Source organism: Panthera onca, chromosome E1, assembly GCF_046562875.1.
Source record: "Panthera onca isolate mPanOnc1 chromosome E1, mPanOnc1 haplotype 2, whole genome shotgun sequence".
Taxonomy (NCBI): domain Eukaryota; kingdom Metazoa; phylum Chordata; class Mammalia; order Carnivora; family Felidae; genus Panthera; species Panthera onca.
This window is the reverse complement of record NC_138352.1, coordinates 10,668,068-10,688,572: the sequence shown is the minus strand read 5'-3', so window position 1 is coordinate 10,688,572 and position 20,505 is coordinate 10,668,068. Positions and strand designations below refer to the sequence as shown.

At 48.6% G+C, this 20,505-nt stretch overlaps 1 protein-coding gene across 3 annotated transcripts in view; it reads right to left on the bottom strand.

The window, feature by feature from the left end:
• SAP30BP (SAP30 binding protein) overlaps positions 1-20,505 on the bottom strand; it is a 37,242-nt gene that overhangs the window by 12,238 nt on the left and 4,499 nt on the right. Inside the window, exons 3-5 of one of the 3 annotated variants that reach the window (XM_060645373.3) lie at positions 20,458-20,505; positions 2,143-2,265; positions 1,492-1,534 (exon numbers count right to left, since the gene is read on the bottom strand). In XM_060645373.3, coding sequence (XP_060501356.2) covers positions 1,492-1,534; positions 2,143-2,265; positions 20,458-20,505 — 214 coding nt within the window. The remainder of the gene's footprint in view (positions 1-1,491; positions 1,535-2,142; positions 2,266-20,457) is intronic. The other 2 variants (XM_060645374.3, XM_060645375.3) reach the window with 2 other exon arrangements.

The following is a 20,505-nucleotide window of genomic DNA, read 5'->3' as shown; positions in this document are numbered from 1 at the left end:
AGTGTTTTACAGTTTATAGGTGTTAGAGTTGATAGTTTATAGGTGACTACACGGATCTGTCAAAGTTGATCAAATGGCACCCTAAAAATTGGCAAACCTCACCCTATGTAAGCTACACCTCAACAAAACTATTTTCACAAAATGGCAAGGAGAGAAAAGGTAGAAGTTGGGGCGGAGGTGGCTGACGTGCCCCCCAGTTCCACTGATTGCCGAGCACTGTGGGCAGAGCTCACTGCTGCATTGGGCTCCCGGCTGCTCTGACCCCACAGCCCCCTAGCCCCCATTTCTTGGTAGTTTACAGCAGGGACTGGTAAGGCCAGGAAGGAACAGGAGACTGAGGCTCCGATCCATACACGCCCCTGTGCATTACCCACTGGGAGGAGACTGTGCTCTGCTTCCTCTGTTTGCAAAGCCAGCTGGCACGTCCCCTACACGGCCATTTTCTAAGCAGTGAACTCTGAGGTCTAGGAAAATTCTGGGTTTTATAGGATTTGAAAGACTCCTACTGTGTTCATCACACACAACACTCAGGGCTAAAGGCAGAATCCTGCTGAGGGTTGAGGCTGCTTATTGAGGGTTCCTTCCTACCCAATCCTTGCTCAGAGAACAAATGTAATGGGGTAATTTTCATCCTTTTAGTTAGGAACACAGGACAGGTTTCCACCTCCCATATCCCGTGAGAGGATCCTGTCCAAAAAAAGGATGGGCTCGAGGGCCTGCAGGCCACAAAGCCTCCATCTGGAAGCACAGGGGAAGGTTCCGTAGGCTGCCTTTGAAGCAGAACCCCTGCTCTGTGAAGATTAACAGAGCAGGCAGGGAGAGATGGTCACAGTTAACCACATGGAGGGAGGGGAGGGTCGCCCTCTCCATGACGTTTGGACAGGCTGTGGCAGAGCTGTTACAAAGTCAGTGACCAAACTGACAGAGTCGAGGTACTTTCTAAAAAAGGATTAAGAGACCAGAGTTAGCATAGGGACTGGGATGCCACTTTTCGGAAACAGAACTGCCCTGGCCCACAAGCCAAAAGGGTCTTGGACTCTGGGGCTACGAGGCATGTTCCCTCCTGGGGACAGAGCAAAGTGCCAGCAGAGGCCACATATTTGCTTCTTGAGTACATGAATATGCCAGCAAAGCGGGGAGGGGGCGTACAAGGACAGAGGACAAGCCTAGGGCACAACTGGAACAAGCTCCCAGCTGAAAGGGGCCCTAAATCCATCTTGAAAACATTGGCAACTGACCACAGCCCAGTGAAATGCACCATGAATATGATTTTCAAAGAAGAATTGTTCCCTGGGCGTCTTACTCAGACATCTTAGGAAATGTCAAAGGCCCTGAGAGAGCACACGAAGAGACCAGGCTCTCAGCAGAACGGCTGCCTTGGCTGAAGCAGAGAGAAGCCCCATGCAGGGGTAGGCCCTGCATGGCTGGAAGCCAGTTTGCTCCGGGCAAGGCTCAGAAATCCGCCTCCGAGCCTCCCCCTGGGGTACTCACCAACTAATTCCTGAGGATCTCGCTTTTCTACTTCTGGGTTATCCTGCAGAAGAGAAATAAATACAAGGAGGTAAGCCCGGGGCTCCTGACCCACACAGTTACTTTCTTCACTGAAACCACTCAGGATTTTAAGGGAGGAGAAAAGGTAAAAGCAACACAAAGAACCTAAGAGTGAGCCGATGCTTTGGCGGCCTTCTGGGACCCCTGAACCTCCTATTCCCCCTTTATGAGAGCAGCCAAGATGCTCTGGATGCCTGCTTCAGGCTCTCCTCCGCGGCCCCCAGTGGGGACCAATATCCCCCAATGCCAAGGAGAGCCAATGCCAGCCTTCGTCACCTGTACACCTGGACCCTGCCCGCCGTCTCCCCTGGGGCCTGGTCAGCCATCCCAGAACACTGCCACCCCTACCCAGTACTGAGGAAGCAAGAGGTGGCAACTTTGTAACATGAGAATCCCAAGACTAAAAGCACAAAAGACTACCTGCTCCCAAGAGATTTTTCTTACTTTCAGTCTAAGGAAAAAAAGAGAGACTTTATCGTAACGGGCCAGCTGGTGGAACCCTGGAGCAGGCATGTACTGTGCCTTTAACAAGCGACTGAACCAGGCCCCCAGAAAGGCCCTAGCACGGAGGCAGCTTCTCTCTTGGCTCACCTCTTGGCTCTTTACAATGGCTTTGTATCTCTCCAAAGAAAAGCGTTCTCTGATCCTTAGTGCAAACTTCCGCCCTGCAACGCCCACTTCTACAGGTCCTTCAGTGCTGGCCGAGTACAGAAACTTAAGAGCAAAGGTTTCTTATCAGACATTTTGCTGGACTTGCTCTGTATTTCACTGCTCAGAGTAAGTGCTTCATTTAAACCTGATCACCCTGGAGAAGGCGAAGGTCCCAGCCTCTGCAACAAGCCTGGGCAGGGTGGGGAGGAAGGCCGACCCTTGATTCCACTGCCCCAAATGTCCAACGGCAACAACATACCTGTCTTCCCCATCTCTGGGGAAACCTGGCCCCTCACACACGCTCAGATCAGGGGCCTCAAGTGCACGATATGCTAATGATCACAGTGGCAGAAACTGCGCTCGGGGGAAGCTACTGGACCTCATTTCTTTTCTCTTTGGTTGGTGGGGGAGGAGGTGTCTAAGACAGTAACGACTCTGGAACAAAATGGGCACATGGAGTCAGCAGCAGGGCTCTGGGTACTTTACTTCCGGGAAGAAATGTTACAGCAAGTTAACATTTCAGAAAGGAAGATGCCAGAAGCCCTCCCATGCAATGGCTCTGTGCTAAGAATGGTAGTTCTTAGCCCCCTTCCCCAAAAAGTCCCTCCTGATTCTGGGAAAGGCCCAAACCCCCTCGCTCTTCTGAACACTGCAGCTATTCATTCGACCGAAACAGGCATAGCGTCCAGGCCAGGCTGCTTAGCAACCTGTCTCCTCCAGCTACTCGCCCCCTGCCAGTCAGGTGGGCAAAGAGGAGGCAGGCCTGAGCTAGGGAACAGAAGGGTTGGGAGGCCGCCTGGAAGACTGCCACGCCGAATTCAGGTTGGTCATCAATCAGCTGCTCTACAGAGAGTGCCCGTCTCCAGGGGCCCCACAACAATCCCTTTGTAGCAGTGACTCCGGAGGAACCAATGTTAAAAGAGTGTGGCGGCAACAAAACGTGGGGCTGTAAAAGGTCCTTAAATTTTCCCTCTAGGGGACAGCTTTCTGGGTACTAATTGTGGGAAAACATCAATTGGGTACATCCTACCTCCCCTCCGTGGCCAGTTGGCTGGTCATCCAAGGACTGACCGTTAACTATTCAAAGGCTCCCTGGGGGCTCCTTCCCAAAGCACCGCAGGGCGCCAGCCCCTCAGCCAGCCCGGCCGAGGAAGGAGGCACGATATCCACGATATCCACGTGGGAATGCTACTGGGGCTACTCCAGAGGCACAGGAAGTTAGTCACCAAACACGAAGTGTCTCTTGTAAGAGGAAAATACTTGTTTACCCGAAGGCTCCTGGGGCAGGGTGAAAGGCTGTCAGCCACTGCGGCCTCCTAAAGCTTGTGCCCCCAGCAACGGGAGGGACGGGGATTCCCACGTTTCACAAGGTTCTTGCCTGGCTGAGCTGAGGCTGCTGAGTCAGGTCTCAGGGAGAAAACCAAAGATGGAGCAAAGTCACCAGCGGGGAGGTATCCCTTCATCTCTCAGACTTTCCTTTTTTGGCTTAGTTCCTCATTCCTCAAATCGATCATTTTACACAAATACAAAAAGGAATAAAGTTGACGGTGGGTTTCAACTTGCTAACTAGTCTAGTCTTTTGCTTTTTTAATGTTACAACACGCATGTGCGCATGCACACACATACACGGATGGGGTGTGTCCAGAGTGCACCTGGAGCCCCACGGAGCTATGGGCTCTTACTCAATCCCAGACTCAACATCCCCAGGGACAACCCCCTCCCCGCAGTGGAATTCAGCCCCATGATCCCTCCAAACAAAGTGCCAACCTATGAACCATCGATCTAACTCAAGTGCAAGATTCTCTGGCCTTAAGAGAATCAAGTGTATAAAGTGACAACATAAATGAGCCACCACAGACTGGAAGCCATGTAGTTCTGCACAAAGTTCTCCTGGAAAGACTTTGCAAACTGTGGTTGTTCAGATCCCTCCTCCATGTCACAGACACTGGTGGGACTCCTAAGGCCCCAGACGATGAGACCACGGGAATCTGTGCCTCCTGGTGGCCACATCTTGTTAGGCTTTAGAATATAATTCTTCTTTCCTCAGACACAAATAAGCCGGGTTGTGAGCCTGCTGAGCTCCCGGACACATGTCACTGTGCAAAGGTGCCCCCAAAGAAGAAAGCCAACAAGCCAGGTTCTTCTGGATCCTAAAGCAGTTTAACCCCACATCTTGCCCTGAGCATGAGAAGGAGGCTTGATTAAGCTCCACAATAAAGGGCCTGGAGCCACAGTCTCACGGGTTCTTCAAAGGGGGATGATTCCAGGACTTCAAACAATGCTGAAGGAAGGTCAGCAAGGAAGGAGAGTTGGGGTGTCTGGTGAGACCACGGAGGATGGCTGTCAAATACCCCAAAGATGCATAAATTTCAGGACCATTTACGCTCAACTGTCCATTGAGGCAAGTTTCATCCAATCAAAGCAGCCTCAGGGGAAGACAGGACTGAGGGCAAAGGGTGGTCCACACTTGAGATGAAGACCCAGAGAGGCACCCTCCTACCAGACATGCCTCAGATACCAGGAATTCAGTACAAAACGAACCAAACACCCATGCTAGTTACCCTGGCAGCCAGCCAAGAAAACCATTTGATGAAGCATTTAAGACAGAGCTAAGGAGAGAGACGGAAGGTCCACATTATTAAACTGCCAGCCATTCAAGACAGCAGTTTTAAAAAATTGGCTATAGGTTCTCACTATGCCCTTAAGGAGGCAGGAAGGGAACAGTGAAGATATAAGTAAAAAGCAACAAGAAACCACTGTTCCTTTTCTTGCCCCAAAGCGGTGTTTTGGAACGCACAGGGGGTGCCTGTCTTGACTTGTATGAATCCAACCCTCTGGCCTCCAGGTGGATATTCCCTGGTTTAAGTCATGGTTGGTTTAAGTCATGAACTCAGCCAGATCTATGCACCAGACTGTAGTCTGAGTCAGCTGGGAGGCATGGAACCCACAGCCCAGAGACCTGGACAGACCTGTATACAGGAGAGCTTGGCCCCCAGACTCAGCAGGCCGAGAGGTTTCCCCCCAGTTCACTAGGCAGGCAAAAACAAAGCATCTCACCTAGCAGCTCCTGGGAGAAAAGGCCAGGTAAACACTTCAGCGTTCCAGTTCAAGTCCAATTAAGACAAAAAGAAAAATGAAACAAAATGCACAGCTTCTGAAGAAGCCAAGTGAGACCACGGGAAAGGCACGAAAGGAGGGCTGAGCTGGTCAAAGAAACAAATGCTGAGGCAAGGCCTCACCTCCCGACTGTCCACACCCATCCAGCCTCCCCAGGCTTCACCTGAGCCTAAAGCCTCCCTAGGGCGCAGGACATGAAGTGGCCTTGACCGGCCAGGGATGGCCCCGAAGAACAATGATCTGAACCTGCCAATTTTGGTTCCTTAATCAATTATGTCTGAGACCTGTAAGAACGCAGCAGCCACAACAGGGGCCTCGTTCTCAGGGACTGTAGAGTCTGGAATGTGGTTCCCCTGCAGAGAATACAAAAAAGTCCAGCCATCCAGAAACTATGACTGGAGCAGAGGAAGGAAGTAGAAACAATATGGCTCCATGACACGGGATAAGCTGCCATTTGAGCTGGGAGGATTTGCTCAGCAGAGAAGTACCAGATCCTGGTAGAGAGAATGGAGGTTTATTTACAGCCAACAACACTTCATCAATCCTTCCCGAGCCAGCCCCACAAAGCACGCTCAAAGGTCCAGCGTCCAACTGGAGACAAAGCAATGTGGCCTCCAGCAGCTGGATTCTGCCAAATCTAAATGTTGCTTTTTTTGCCCCAGCTTTGGAAGCATCAGGCACAGAGGAAGTACTCTGAACAGAGGGCAGAGGGCAGTCTCTCCGTGCTGCTGGGGGAAGAACACTACGGACTACGTTTTCTGATAGATGATGTAATCCTACATCTTAAAAGCAGGTGGCAGCTGGGGAGACAGATTAATAAAACAACGCCTTCTAAATCTTCTCTTCTCTCAGACCTGGCACTTCCCAAGTAGTTATTAAGTCTTAGTGAGATCTCACTTAAAAATGACTCCTCACTGGGGCGCCTGGGTGGTTCAGTCAGTTAAGTCTGACTCTTGATTTCGGGTTAGGTCATGATCTCATGGTTCACGAGTTCGAGCCCCGTGGCAGCCTCTGCACTGAGAGTGCAGAGCCTGCTTGGGAACCTCTCTCCCTCCTTCTCTTTCTCTGCCTCTCTCTGTCTCAGAATAAATAAAACTTAAAAAAAAAAAAAGTTTCCTTACTGTGGCCTGAGGCCCTGGGAGACTCCCAACAGGCCCTTTCACCCTCCTTCTCCTCCTAGCACAGAGCCGGAGCAGGGCCCAGGTAAAGGCCCTCCCCGGAACACCTCCTCCCCACTGTTGCTGAAAGTAAGCCCTATTCAGACCTCAGTCCTCGGCTCAAGGAAGCCTTTATCTGCCCCACCCGCACCGGGCCAATGAGGACCTTGCTCTATTCTGGGCTCTTACTCACTGTCTTAGTTATCACTGTGTCCCTAGCACCTGCAGGTTAATGCCCTGCCCACAACAGGTGCTCAAACACTGATGAAACGTGCGTGTGCGCGCGTACACACACGTACAAAGACATACTCTCCTTTCTAAGTGGCCAGTGGTCCGTTTTTCAGCCCAGGTTAGGTGTTTCACAGTCACCTTCAGCTGCAGTGCTGTCCCCCTAGACTCCAGTTAGGCCCCAGTCAGCTCCAATGTGCAACTCAATGTCGGAAAGGGAGGCAGCAGGACAGGAACTAAGAAGGGGCCAGACGTGTGATACAAGGCTGATGACAGGCAGAAGGAAGAAGGTGGTGGGGGCATCAATACTGAATTAAAAAACCCTTAAATCTAGCTTGTCGCTCCCAATCCTGAAACAAAAGACAGAATTACTGTAGAGTTAGTCCGTTTATTTGTTCCACAAATAATCGATTGAGCCTTTATTACGTACCAGGCAACGGGCCAAACACTGGGGATACGATGTGAACACAACCCGATCTTGGGGAGAAATCCTGGGTGTTCCGCTAAGTACTTCAACGAAACATCACTTCGCTGTCATCACAGCCCCATGAAGTGTGAGTGGACAACGCTGCGGCTTCAGATACGACTAGTGGGCCCAGGAAGCCCCCCTGACGGCATCAAACTGACACACGCGTGGGAGTCAGCTCAGGTGCCGAGAAAGCAGCAACGCTGGAACTTTTGTCAAAACACCTCCAAGCTGCAGGAAAAAAGTTACTGTGGTTTGACAGACAAGGGCGGGGCGTGCTGAGGGCTGTCAGTAATCCCCGGGCTCAGGAGAAGTCACCGAGCCCCACGCTGCAAGGAGATAGCCCTCCATGGCACGGATGCCCAGCGTCCGTGCCCGGTTTTACCCCACACCACACACAGGGGAGCCTTCGAGAAAGCCGGTCGCCAGCACGTTTCCTTTAGCTGTATCCTGTTGGCCAGGACTGGGTCACTGCCACGGCACACTGCCTACCTGGGGATGGAGACACTCAATTTATCAGAAAAATGGGCGCAAGTTGGCGGGGTCACTTTGGATCCAACAGACTCACCTTCACCCCCAGCTCACCGATGGGAAAGACTCAGTTCCCCAAGCAGAAGTTTCTACAGGAAAGGGTGAAAGAGGCACCCGCTCAGACAAATGAAGCCAGCCCTAGAACTGGCCTCGTAGACTGAAGAAAAGAGGGAACGGTTTCTTCTGAAACACCGAGCTCAACAAAGCCGACGGTGCTGTGCGGTGTGACGCTCGGCCACGTGGAACCAACCAGACTTCGATGTCAACACGAGGCTCTGGCCAGCAGCCATCTCCAAAGGGGAGCCTTTGTTATCGGACTATCCCAAGTGTAATCTCACATTTGAGTCAAGACGTGAAGATTCTGGGTTTGTTGAAAGTCGCAGAAGATGTTCAGAGAGGGCCATTCCGTTCCTCTCTTAACACCTAGGGTGTCTGGGTAGGCTTGTGCTTAGGCACAGAGGTCACCTCACATCAAGACTTTGAATTAAGCCTTCAGTGGTGGGCCAGGGTGCACTTTTTTCTGAAAGGTTTTCCACAAAAACAGTGTCTCTGTGCTTCAGGTTGTTATCTGGGGGCAGGGGTGGGAGGATTTGGAGCCAGCCAAGACAAAGGGAAACAGCTTTGTGAGGCTGGGGGCAGAAAAGTGAAGTCTTTGTGACACATACCACGGCCACCAAATCACAACAGCACTATCCTGCTTGAGAGGTCAGCCACCAAACTGAGGTGTGAGATTAAGATATAAGGCAAAAGTTACTGAGATATCAGAAAGCCAGGAGATTAGAAATGCAAACTGGTCTCCATCCACACACTGGCAGGAACAGGAATGAACCATCTACGGGGCCAAAAGGAAAGCCAGTATCTTTCAGGCACTGCTTAGAAAAAATGTACCTGACTCCAAAGTTAGGAATGCAAATGAGCAAAATTCTACCGAACACTGAACCCAGAAATTGCACGGCAGTATTTCAGGAGACAAGGATCAGAACACAGAAGGAAGGTGGGAAGTGCTGGTTCCTGAAGGGAAGGGCGGGCAGCTTGCTTTCTGCATCAGAGAATTTTTCAAAAAGATAAATCTTAACTAGGGAAGGAGGCACCCAGCCACACCTTGGTTAGTAATCCATGGCATGTGGGCCCGGAGGGGAGAACGACGCCGGGGCTTGCATGGCCGAAGGCGGGCCGACCGGGCATGCGCAGGCCCCGGCTACAGAACCACAAGGAGCGGGGTGAGGCCGCTGGGAGTCTGATCCTCAGGTGACTAGGAGCGAGTGCAGTCAAGAGGGCCCTGCTGGCAGTTCGGTGGAGCCAAGAGGGGAGGGGAGGGCAGAGGGAGACTAACGGCCGTTCCCCTCTGCCGGAGATCACTTGCAGCGATTCCCTTTCCACCAGCAGTGTTCAGCTTAAGATGCAGCCCGGCCTTCTTTGGAAGGCAGCTCGACACAGGACGTAGCTTGGAATTCTTTCAGTCTGGACAACAAAAGAGCTACTTCCATAGCGTGCACTCTCCCCCTCTCCCAACCTCAGTCGCGTCTGCTTCTTATATCAGGTCCCCACTTAGAACCACAGACCCCGGCTGGGAGCGTGTACTGGGGGGTGTTCTCCTCAGCATGGAAATTCTGTTGTCTCCCACCTGCGCGAGGGCGACCCTAGCCTGATTAAAGAAGGCCATTTGGCCATTCATCGGGACGAGAACGAGGAAACGTGAAATGTTAAGAAGGCTTGAGCATTCTCAGCAGTTCAGAGGTCACATTACAACTTCCAGCAAGAAGAGTGGATGGCTCCCAATCCAGCAATGGTCAAGGGCCATTTCCTTCTCTGGTCCTGGGTGAGTCATGCTGTAACTTTTTTTTCTAATCAGCACTCAAAAGCATTATGGGGTACATATGGGAGGCAGAACGCGGGAGAAGGTAGGATGACAAAACCAAGATGGAGGGACCAAGTACACATTCTCGTTCACACACCCTAAACAAGAGAACTCACTAAAAACTAACATACGTTATCCAAAACTCCCAGTAACCCCACGAGGCAGATGTTATTATTCCCATCTTACAGATGACTAAACCGAGGCAAAGCACAACAAAGCAGCTTCTTGCCCAGGAAGTGGCAATGCTGGGACCCAGACCCAAGTCTATCTGACTCTAAAGCCTAGTTATAACTGCTTCCCAACTTCTGATCTCCTTCTCGACTAAGAGGCAGCAGATAATGACAGTTTCTAGGAAGCCTCTGGTTCAACCACCGGGGAAGCCAACATCAAAGACCAAGAAGGAAAAAGACCTCTTCAGGGATGACTCTGTAGCAGGTCACAGGGCAAACGAAGTGTTAAGCTCTCAACTTAAGGGGAAGACAGCCAGAAGTTATTACCTTTTAACTATAACGATCAGGGCCAACAGCTCCAGAGGCCCTACTGCTCCAGTGAGTAATGTCTGAGTTGATCTGAATGGAACAACTGGTCCTGAAAACTTAATCATACAACCAAGTGGGTGCCACCACCCTTGTCCTTAGCCTAGGGACTTCCTGGGTGCTGACAGAAGGAATGCTACCAAATCCTGACTACCACTAAGCCCTCATCCCGTACTGGGTGAAAAATCGTGACGACTGTAATGGGAACTCATTATTCCTTCTGACCCACGTAAAGAGCACAGCATGTATTCCGTCCACCAGAGTCTAACTGGAAAGAAACCGCTTACATGGTATTTTATTCAATAGCTACAAATACTTTTATTGCTACTATAATGTACTATCTCTGATTTTATTCTATCTAGCTCCACGGGAATTGATGTGAAAAAGTGGGCTGATGGGGTGCCTGGGTGGCTTAGTCAGTTGAATGTCCAACTTTTGATATTGGATCGGGTTGTGATCTCAGTCGTGAAATCAAGCCCTATGTCAGGCTCCGCGTGGGGCCTGCTTGGGATCCTCTCTGCTCCTCCCCTGCTCGTGCTCTCTCAAAATAAATAAGTAAACATAAAAAAAAAAAAAAAAAAAAAGTGTAGGGGTCCCTGGGTGGCTCAGTCGGTTAAGCTACCGACTTTGGCTCAGATCATGATCTCGTGGTTCTTGAGTTCGAGCCCTGCGTCGGGCTCTGTGCTAACAGCTCAGAGAATGGAGCCTGCTTCGGATTCTCTCTGCCCCTCACCCACTCACACTCTCTCTCTTGCTCTCTCTCTCAGAAGTAAATAAGCTTTAAAAAAAAAAGAGTGTTTTAATGACTGGTCTCACTTCTAGAAAAAAAGTTGGTGGATCGCAACCTTTCCTTACTATTCCCATTTAAAGGTATTTAGAAAATTACAAAAAAACAAAACCCTTTTTCTTGTAGCAGTTTCACTGAGATATAACTCACATCCCACACAATTTTTAAGTGGTTAGCTTTTTTAAAAAAGGTTTTTTAAAAAATATTTATTTTTGAGAGAGAAAGCATGCGCATATGAGCAGGGGAGGGGCAGAGAGAGGGAGACAGAAGATCTGAAGCTAGCTCCACGCTGTGAGCACACAGCCCCATGGGGGCTCAAACTTACAAACTGACTGTGGGATCATGACCTGAGCTAAAATCAAGAGTCGGCAGCTTAACTGACTGAGCCATCTAGGTGACCCTTTAAGTGTTTAGTTTTTTGTTTTTTTTTTTTAATTTTCAAAGTATTTATGTATGTACGTATGTATTTATTTGGGAGAGGCAGAGACAGAAAGGAAGAGAGAATCTCAAGCAAGCTCCAAGCTGTCAGCACAGAGCCTGACATAGGGCTCGAACCCACGGAACCATGAGATCATGACCTGAGCTGAACTGTGAGTTGGACGCTCAACCACCTGAGCCACGCAGGCACCCCTAAGTGTTTAGCTTTTCATTTTTCAGTTATGTCCTGCTATTATAATTGCTCAGACTGTAACAACACAGAAAACATTTAATATTCAGATAGAAATGTATGTACGCTATCATACGGACAAACAAAAAGATGGAAGAAGGAAAATGGGACACCTGTTAGAGGACTGTGGAATTAGATGACTTTTTTTTCAAAATATTCAATTCTTGCTATTATAATAATTTGACAATAAAATCAGAACAAACCCCTGATAAGGTAACCACCAGAAAAACAGTACCATGCAATTCTTTCCAAGTCAAAGAACTCTAAGAAAAAGCCCAAGTTTATGCTCTAACAGATAACCTTCGGTGTACCATCCTGAAAAATAATTCTCAGTAGACCATTCCACAAGTGTGGGTTCTCCCAGAGCTCACCCAGCAAAGGCACACGATGACCCATGCGTGAAGGCTACAAAGGGACTCGTGGATCCTTAACCACACCATACAACCCGCCCCTCTGGGTGTACTTCATGATGAACAGAACCCTATGTTGCTTGCTTATGAAAAGCCTGAGCATCTCCCTCTCTGATTTCAAAGTCCTGGAGGTAGAGTGAACACGCTCAAAGCCCAAATGGGAAAACGTGTGCTGTGGCAGTCCTGAAGAAGCTGGCACATGTTCCAGAGCCTCTTTCCTTACATGGTTGATACAGAGAATCGAGGGTTTCAACCAGAAGCGCTGCCCACGTGCAACTGCCAGCAGGTTCCTGAAAGTTCTCCGAAAAAAAATCAGTGGTCTGTAACGAATTCGTCGGAAACAAGCTCCCTGGGCAGTTTTCAGTCCGCAGGCGTAGCATTCTGAAACGTGCAAAGATCAGTAACAATGCTGGGTAGGGGGAGAGGCTGGAGAAGAGAAGCAGTGGGAGATTACGGAGTCAGCTCTACCCCAAAGCAAATCCTTCCTCTAGACTGCAAGCCAATTAATAACACTTGGCGACTGAGACACTTGACCTTCTTAAAGGAATTCAAGTGTGTTATGTACAGTCACCAAAGGTGAGACCCACTTACTTGGCCGAGCCAAGGTCTCTGGGGAGGGTAAGTAAGGACTCATCAAGTCCCTTTGCTCTGGAACTCAGAGACGATCTACCAACACAGTCCCTAAACTGCCATCAAGGCACCCCCAGGGAGCTACAGGAAATTCACAAAGGTGCACACAACATGAAATTTCAAGGAAAACACAGCATTACTCAACATCTATCAGATACCACACAAATTCATGTGTATTTTTTCAAGTGGCTATCAAATTCTGAGGATTGTCGTGTTGATTCTCTAGAGCTAATTGTTAGGTATTTCTTTTGGCCTATGAGTTCGTTCTTTCTTTCTTTTTTTTTTAAAGATTTATTTATAAGTAATGTCTACACCCAACATGGGGCTTGAACTCATAAACCAGAGATCAAGAATCACACGCTCCACTGACTGAGCCAGCGGGGCACCCCTGGCCTAGGAGTTCTGTGAAAAATTCCTGAGACGCCAAGGGTGCTACGAACTGAGAAAATGTGACAACTTCTGACATACGGGATGAGGACATCTGACCCGACTCAGTTTTGCCTAAAAGGCCAAGGAGTGCCAACAACTGCATTTTAGATTGTGAAAAACACGGCCTTATGCATCCTTTCTTGCAGCTATCCCATCACCTGGTAAAGCGGGCATCAGAGATGAGCCGAGGGCAGCCGAAGCTATGTGCCTGTGGTCCCACAGCTGGAGGGAAGCCAAGCCTGTGCTCGACCCAGGTCTTCTGAGTCCAAGTCCACTAGCCTGGCTCGAAGGTGTGAACTCACATTTCTGCACTAATTTCGGGGTCCAAGAATCTTAAATATGTTTTGTCTTAACTAGGATTATGCATGCACATCTTTTAAAAAATGCCGGAACCATTTCTCCCCCACCCGATGCCACCTTCTTGACCCAGAGAGGCTATTTTGTTTTGACAGATGTTTGCTCTTTGGGCCAAGAGGATTCCTTCCCTGGGTCAAAGCTGGGACTGCAACACCTCAGGGAGGCCGGCATTCCCACCCCACATAGCGAAGCCAGCCCTCCCAGGTAGCTGGCAACGGGCCGCTCCAGCTTTCCCGTGCCAGGTCATCAATGCCCGTGTTTGTTTTCAAAGGAAGGGTGTGTCAGAGACAGTAAGCCAGTGGAAATACCTTCATCCACAGGAACTGTGGGAGTGGGGAAAAAAATAAACAAGGGAAAACGTTCCAGGGCAACCGAGGTAGAACACAGACAAAGGAGAGTGGGAAAAGGAAGCCCATATGCCAAGGGCAAACAGATGGAGGAAACACTTAAGCCATCTGGCACCCCTGTCCCTGCATTAAAGAGCTGAACAGAGGTCTGCCACTTCCGCTCTGACTTTTTCTAGGACAGCAGTGCCACCTTCTGTTGAGTAGTCAGATCTGAGTCGGGCTGAGTCGGGTTGCTTACTGAGGAGGTAAGACCAGAAAATTGAAGTTAGAGGAAAACACATGACGGAACAGAAGTGTCGAAGCATTCTGCCTCCCGTGGAATGCTCAGCCACCATCTTTTCTCTAGTTAAGGGCAAACTCAGCCACCCAGAGCTCAATCCCTCCTCCTCAGGTGGATGGATCAGGACCAAAGGCTCTCTCTAGAGGTGGGTCTGGAGTTATCATTTCTTTTCTTCTTTAAGTAGGCTTTACACCCAGCACAGAGCCCAACACGGGGCTTGAACTCATGATCCTGAGATCAAGACCTGAGCTGAGATCAAGAGCTGGATGCTTACCTGAGACTGAGCCACCCAGGCACCCCGGGAGTTATCACTTCTTACTCAACCCCCCAAATATGGGACTTTGCGTTCAGAGGTATCCCCAAACATCAGAGTGATAAAAATTAGGGCAATTTCCAGTCTTTGTACTCTACACCTGTACCTTCTAAAGGTGGCAGACAATAAGTTAGGGAACACTCAACTTGGCTTATCCGTAATACTCAAGCCAGGAAACTGATTGGGGGGTTAGTCTAATCCCCAACCCCCAAATTTCTTTAGGACGTTCTTGACAAATGCTTTCTTAAAATTTGTCTTGAAAAAGGTCCAGAAACAGGGAGCTCACTACCTTAAAAAGCAGCTTAGCCCACGTTTGGTCAGAGATGACAAAAAGTTCTTCGTTATGTGAAGACAAACGCGGTCCCTGTAATTCTTCTGTATGTTGCTTCAAGTTCAGCACGTGGCTTCCACCTCCCCTCCCTCTAGCAGACCTCCAAACAACAGATAACAATGCAGGCTCCTCCCTGGTTGCCTCTCCCAGCTCCTAAACCTTTCATGTGATGTGGTTTCCAGTCCCCTCACCTTCATGATTGCTCTCCTCTGAGTGCATTCCAGTTTCTAAATGTGGAATTCGATATTCCCACACAAGCCCAATGACAGGGTGACCAGCCTGGGAAGCAAGCATAGGTCACTGCAACGAACGCTCCTGAACATGGACATGCCGACACTATTAAGCTAATTACCAACTCAGGTTTACTCAGTTAACTCACGTAAAATGAATGAGGCAGATTTTCTGAAGATGCCTGTTTTTGGGGCGCCTGCGTGGCTCAGTTGGTTAAGCGACTGACTCTCGATTTCGGCTCAGGCCACGCTCTCACAGTTTGTGAGTTCAAGCCCCGTGTTGGGCTCTGCGTAGACCGTGCAGAGCCTGCTTCGGATTCTCTGTCTCCTCTCTCTGCCCCTCCCTCACACTCTCTCTCTCTCAAAAAATAAATGTTAAAAAAAAAAAAAAAGCCTATTTCCCAGGTGGCAAACTCTGAGGTCAAGGGACTTCTCCAAGGAGAGCTGGAATTCAGATTCAGGTCTATGACTCCAGAACCTTAACTTCCACCCCAGAGGGGCTGTCTTGTCTTACTCTGGATACGCTACCCCCCTCACGGCAGCTCAAGGTCCCGCAGGGCTGACAGCTCACTGGACACTTACAGAGCAGTGGAAATAGTCACCAAACAACTACTTAGTATGACTGACCCAAAATTCTGGCTTCTGAAGAAGAGTGGTTCTCAAAGTTGATCTGTGGACCCCTGGAGGTCTGTAAGGTCAAAACTACTTTCCTAGTACTAAGACATCACTTGCCTTTTTCACTGTTCTACGCTGGCAGGAGCAATGGGGGGCAACTGCTGGCCTTTTAGAACAAATCAAGGCAGCTGCACTGAGTTTTGGCCGTAGGGACACTCTCAGTTACCAAAAAAGCCAATTTCACTTAAAAATATCATTGGTGCTGGGGTGCCTGGGTGGCTTAACCGGTTAAGCCTCTGACTTCGGCTCAGGTCATGACCTCACGGTTCCTGAGTTCAAGCCCCACATCGGGCTCCGTGCTGTCAGGGCAGAGCCCGCCTCGAATTCTCTGTCCCCTCTCTCTGCCCCTTCCCCGCTGGTTCTCTCCCTCTCTCTCAAAATAAATACAGTTTAAAAAATATATATATACATATAGCCTTGGGGAAGCAGTAAAAATGATTCGCCTTATTAAGTCTTGACCTTTGAGTACAAATTTAATTATTATTATTTTTTTGCATTTTGTGTGATGACATGAGAGGTCACATAAACACCTCTGCTGCTCACTGAGGTCCAATGGTTACCTCAAGGAAAAGCACTTAAGTGAGGGAGTTACAAGCTGATCTAGTTGCTTTCTTCACAGAATGCCATTTTTACTTGAAAGAATGACGGTGCTTAGTCAGATTTGAGTAACTGGCAGACGGTTCCTAAAAAAATGAAGCAATTCAAGATCTCAAGTAAAAACTAGCATCTTAGAAAATGTATACATCCCCACTGGGAGCAGACAGCTTTCCAACTTAATGGCTTGTCTGATGAGATAGGTAATGTCATTAACAAATATAATTTTTTGGATATTATAAGACAAAATGCATCACTGTAGATCTCAGTGAACCAACATTTTCCATGTCACCAGTGCCAGAGGATGCAATACCAGTGTGGCTAAAAGAGCCACTGAGAGTGCAAGGCAGACCCGTGGAGGTTAATGAAGCAGACGACAGAAAGTTCACTGAGAAGGGTTCACATCCTACAGTGCAACTAATTTTTAGGAAACCACTGCCTGTTGAGTTCTGATCTAGTATCAAAGAAGAAGATTCACAATCACCTAAAGGGCTATTAAGATACTTGTCCTCTTTCTAATGCCCTGTGTGTGAAGCCAGATTTTCTTCAACTACTTCAACCAAAACAACGCACTGCAATAGACTGAATGCAGAAGCACTTAAGAGAACCTAGCTGGCTGTCCGTTAAACTGGATGTTAGACCTTTAGGAGACCCAATGCCTGTCTTTGTGTTTTTAGTTTCAGTTTCTTTGGTTTCAGCAATATTTTTTGTTAAAATGTGACTTATATTAACATGTAATGGATTTAATTATTTTAAAATAATAAATATCTGGGGCACCTGGGTGGCTCAGTTAAGTGTCCAACTTGGTTTTGGCTCAAGTCACGATCTCACAATTTGTGAGTTCGAGCCCCACATCCGGCTCTGTGCTGACAGTGTGGAACCTGCTTGGGATTCTCTCTCTTCCTCTCTGTCCCTTCCCCGCTCACTCTATGTCTCTCAAAATAAATAAATAAACCTCAAAAAAATATTTAAGGGGCGCCTGGATGGCTCAGTTGGTTAAGTGTCCCACTTCGGCTCAGGTCATGATCTCGTGGTCTGTGAGTTCGAGCCCCGCATCAGGCTCTGTGCTGACAGCTCGGAGCCTGGATGCTGCTTTGGATTCTGTGTCTGCCTCTCTCTCTGCCCCTGTCTCACTCACGCTCTGTCTCTGTCTCTCTCAAAAATAAACATTAAAGGGGCGCCTGGGTGGCTCAGTCGGTTAAGCGGCCGACTTCAGCTCGGGTCATGATCTCGCGGTCCGTGAGTTCGAGCCCTGCGTCGGGCTCTGTGCTGACAGCTCAGAGCCTGGAGCCTGTTTCAGATTCTGTGTCTCCCTCTCTCTGACCCTCCCCCGTTCATGCTCTGTCTCTCTCTGTCTCAAAAATAAATAAACGTTAAAAAAAAAATTAAAAAAAAAAATAAATAAAATAAACATTAAAAAATACTTAAAAATTTTCTTAAGTTAAAAAAAAATGTTATTTTTGAGAGAGAGAGAGAGCACGAGTGAGGCAGGGGCAGAAACAGGGGCAGACACAGAATCCAAAGCACCATCCAGGTTCCAAGCTGTTGTCACAGAGCCTGACGTAGGGCTCGAACTCATGGACCACGAGATCATGACCTGAGCCAAAGTCAGACGCTTAACCGAATGAGCCACCCAGGCACCCCAAATGTTTCTCAATTTTAAATGAAGTGATACTCTTTGGGATCCTCAGCTTTTTTTTTTTTTTTTTTTTTTAAATTTTAATGTTTATTTATTTTTGAGACAGAGAGAGACAGAGCATGAATGGGGGAGGGTCAGAGAGACAGGGAGACACAGAATCCGAAACAGGCTCCAGGCTCCGAGCGGTCAGCACAGAGCCCGACGTGGGGCTTGAACTCACGGACCGCGAGATCATGACCTGAGCTGAAGTCGGACGCCTAACCGACTGAGCCACCCAGGCGCCCCTGGGATCCTCAGCTTTTAATTGTGTAAAGGCACCAAAATGTTTTGAGAACTGCTGTAGTAAAAAATCAAAAGCAGATTTTAAAAAGCCAAGGCAGTTGGGGTGCCTGGTGGCTCAGTCGGTTAAGCATCTGAATCTTGATTTCAGCTCAGGTTATGACCTCACAGTTCATAGTTAAGGCCTTGTCGGGCTCCGCACTGAGAGTGCAGAATCTGCTTGGGATTCTCTCTCCCCTTCTCCCTTTGCCCCCGCCCCCCTCGCTTGCACTCTCTCTCTCAAAATAAATAAAAAAGAAAAAAGAAAAAAAAAGGCCAAGGCAGGAAGGAGTGCCATCTGGTGGAAAAGACAGTTATGACATCAATCCATTCACAACCAAAATAAATGACACCCCTAATCCATCTTGGTGACATATTCTTATTGTTAGAAATTTCACATACCGAAGGCAGAAATATTCAAAATTCAAGATGTGGAAGATAAAAACATTGTTAAAAGCCAATTAAATGCGCCAGAAAAGATCCGGAGTAGAGGGAGGGTTGGGAGGCGTTTGAGGTCTAGGCCACTACCTCAAGATAGTCTGATGCCAGTTCAGGGCAAGAGAGGAAGCCAATGCCAGGACTAAGGCATGGGAGCACAGAAGACTCATGCTGGGGACTGTTTCTAGTCCTTGGAGATGCCACTAACACTCATGATTTTTGGACTTGAGGATCTCTGAGCGGGAGAGCTCTGTCTGACCCCTTCCACATTCAGCCTCCAAAAGAACTATGTCAAGTTACTGTGAGAGTAGGTTCTGTCCTGTTCTCCAAGGGCTCCCTAAGAACAAAAACTGTCTCAGAAAGCTTTTCATTCTACAACCAGACTAAAAGTTCAAATGACTGAATGAAATACAATAAAGCACATCAGTCAAGGGGTTAAGTATAAACGTGTCTTTCCAACCCTCATGTGGTTCCAAGAAAGACTGAGCAGAAGACACATCAACAAACTTCCCAATTCTGTCCCCCTCACCCCCAGCCCTGGCTGTTCTTCCTCATTCCCAGGAGATTTGCTGTTTTTTCCAGAAGGGCTGACAGTAAAGTACCTGCACCTTTCTCTCCAGCCAACTTCCCCAGGAGGCCTTTGAGCCTTTTGCCCCCGTTCCCTTCACACTGAAGCCCCAGCACCTGGCAGCTCCTCGGGTTCACTTCACGCGTGGGCTCTAAGGCCCACACACTCCCGACTACTAAGACAGAAGATTCCTGCTACTACTGGCCGTTTTCCTTCTGCGAGCCCAAGCAGAGGTATGGCCACCTGTGATCCAGGCCACACGTCCACCCTCCTGCTCGTAGTGCTTGCGTGAGTTAAGCCTGGGTTCCTTACTTGGCACAGAAAGGAGTGACATTTGCTGTGCCTAGGGCTCAATATTCTCTTCTTTCTGCATGCTGATGCCCAAACTTCCTTTCCTGATGAAATGTGTTATCTGCATCATCCACAACTTTTCACGGGGTTTATTCCAATGGTCGCCACAGTTCTATCCAAACACAGAACCAGTTCAAATTTGAACTGTATTTTTGGACATACTACCATTTTGATTACAATTTGGGACCATTTTCTAGAGTTTCACTACGTTGCCTTGAAGGCTTCAGTTGGTTTCAAAGCAGTTTTTAATCACAAAAGTCGGCCCGTATTTCCCAGGCCTAGAGTGATGGAATTAAGACTTCCTCTTTGAAAGAGAAATGTTTCCTAAAGACCGCGTTCTTAACAAGCACAGTTATACTGATGCCCAGTGCATAGCACAGTAAGCCTACTTGCAGGGGACGGGGGCATGAGATCTTAACCATCATCACAATAGGTCAGGGAGCATGACAGGAAATGTCTTTAATTACTCTCAGCTGCTATTGGGAAGGAACTATCAGAAGGATACACCTGAAAGACCATTCTGTTTACCCAAGAGTGGATGGGTACCAGCCGGAGGAAGTAAGAGTTAGGTGCAGCTTCTCCAACAGCTGGGGAGACCTCACTTTGACCTAGATGACTAAAGAGTACAAAGGGCAGCCCTTAGGGCTTCCTGATTCTAGAAATATTCCCACGTCTAACCCACCTGCAGGGACAGTGACCCCACCAAGCTCACCTGGCTGTAGAGCACAGGCAGGTGGCTACACTCAGCCAGGCCTCTCCCCTTTCTAGTCTGGAGATAAGGCACTATCTGTGCTTCTGGAAATCCAAACTGCCTCAGGACTTCCTCATTCCATGGTGACCTCCAGGCTTCTTTAGAAAGCTAGTTTCATCCCAGAAAATTTACACGTGGTTGCAGGGTGTGTTAGTGGGACCAACCTTGACCAGACACAGGAACTGAGACATAATGTTACAATGCCTTGTTCGCATCCAGCCACCCCACCACAGCCAACACCAAATACCTTTGGGTCATCAGCCTCAGGTTTTTCAGTCTCTGAATCGTCATCTTC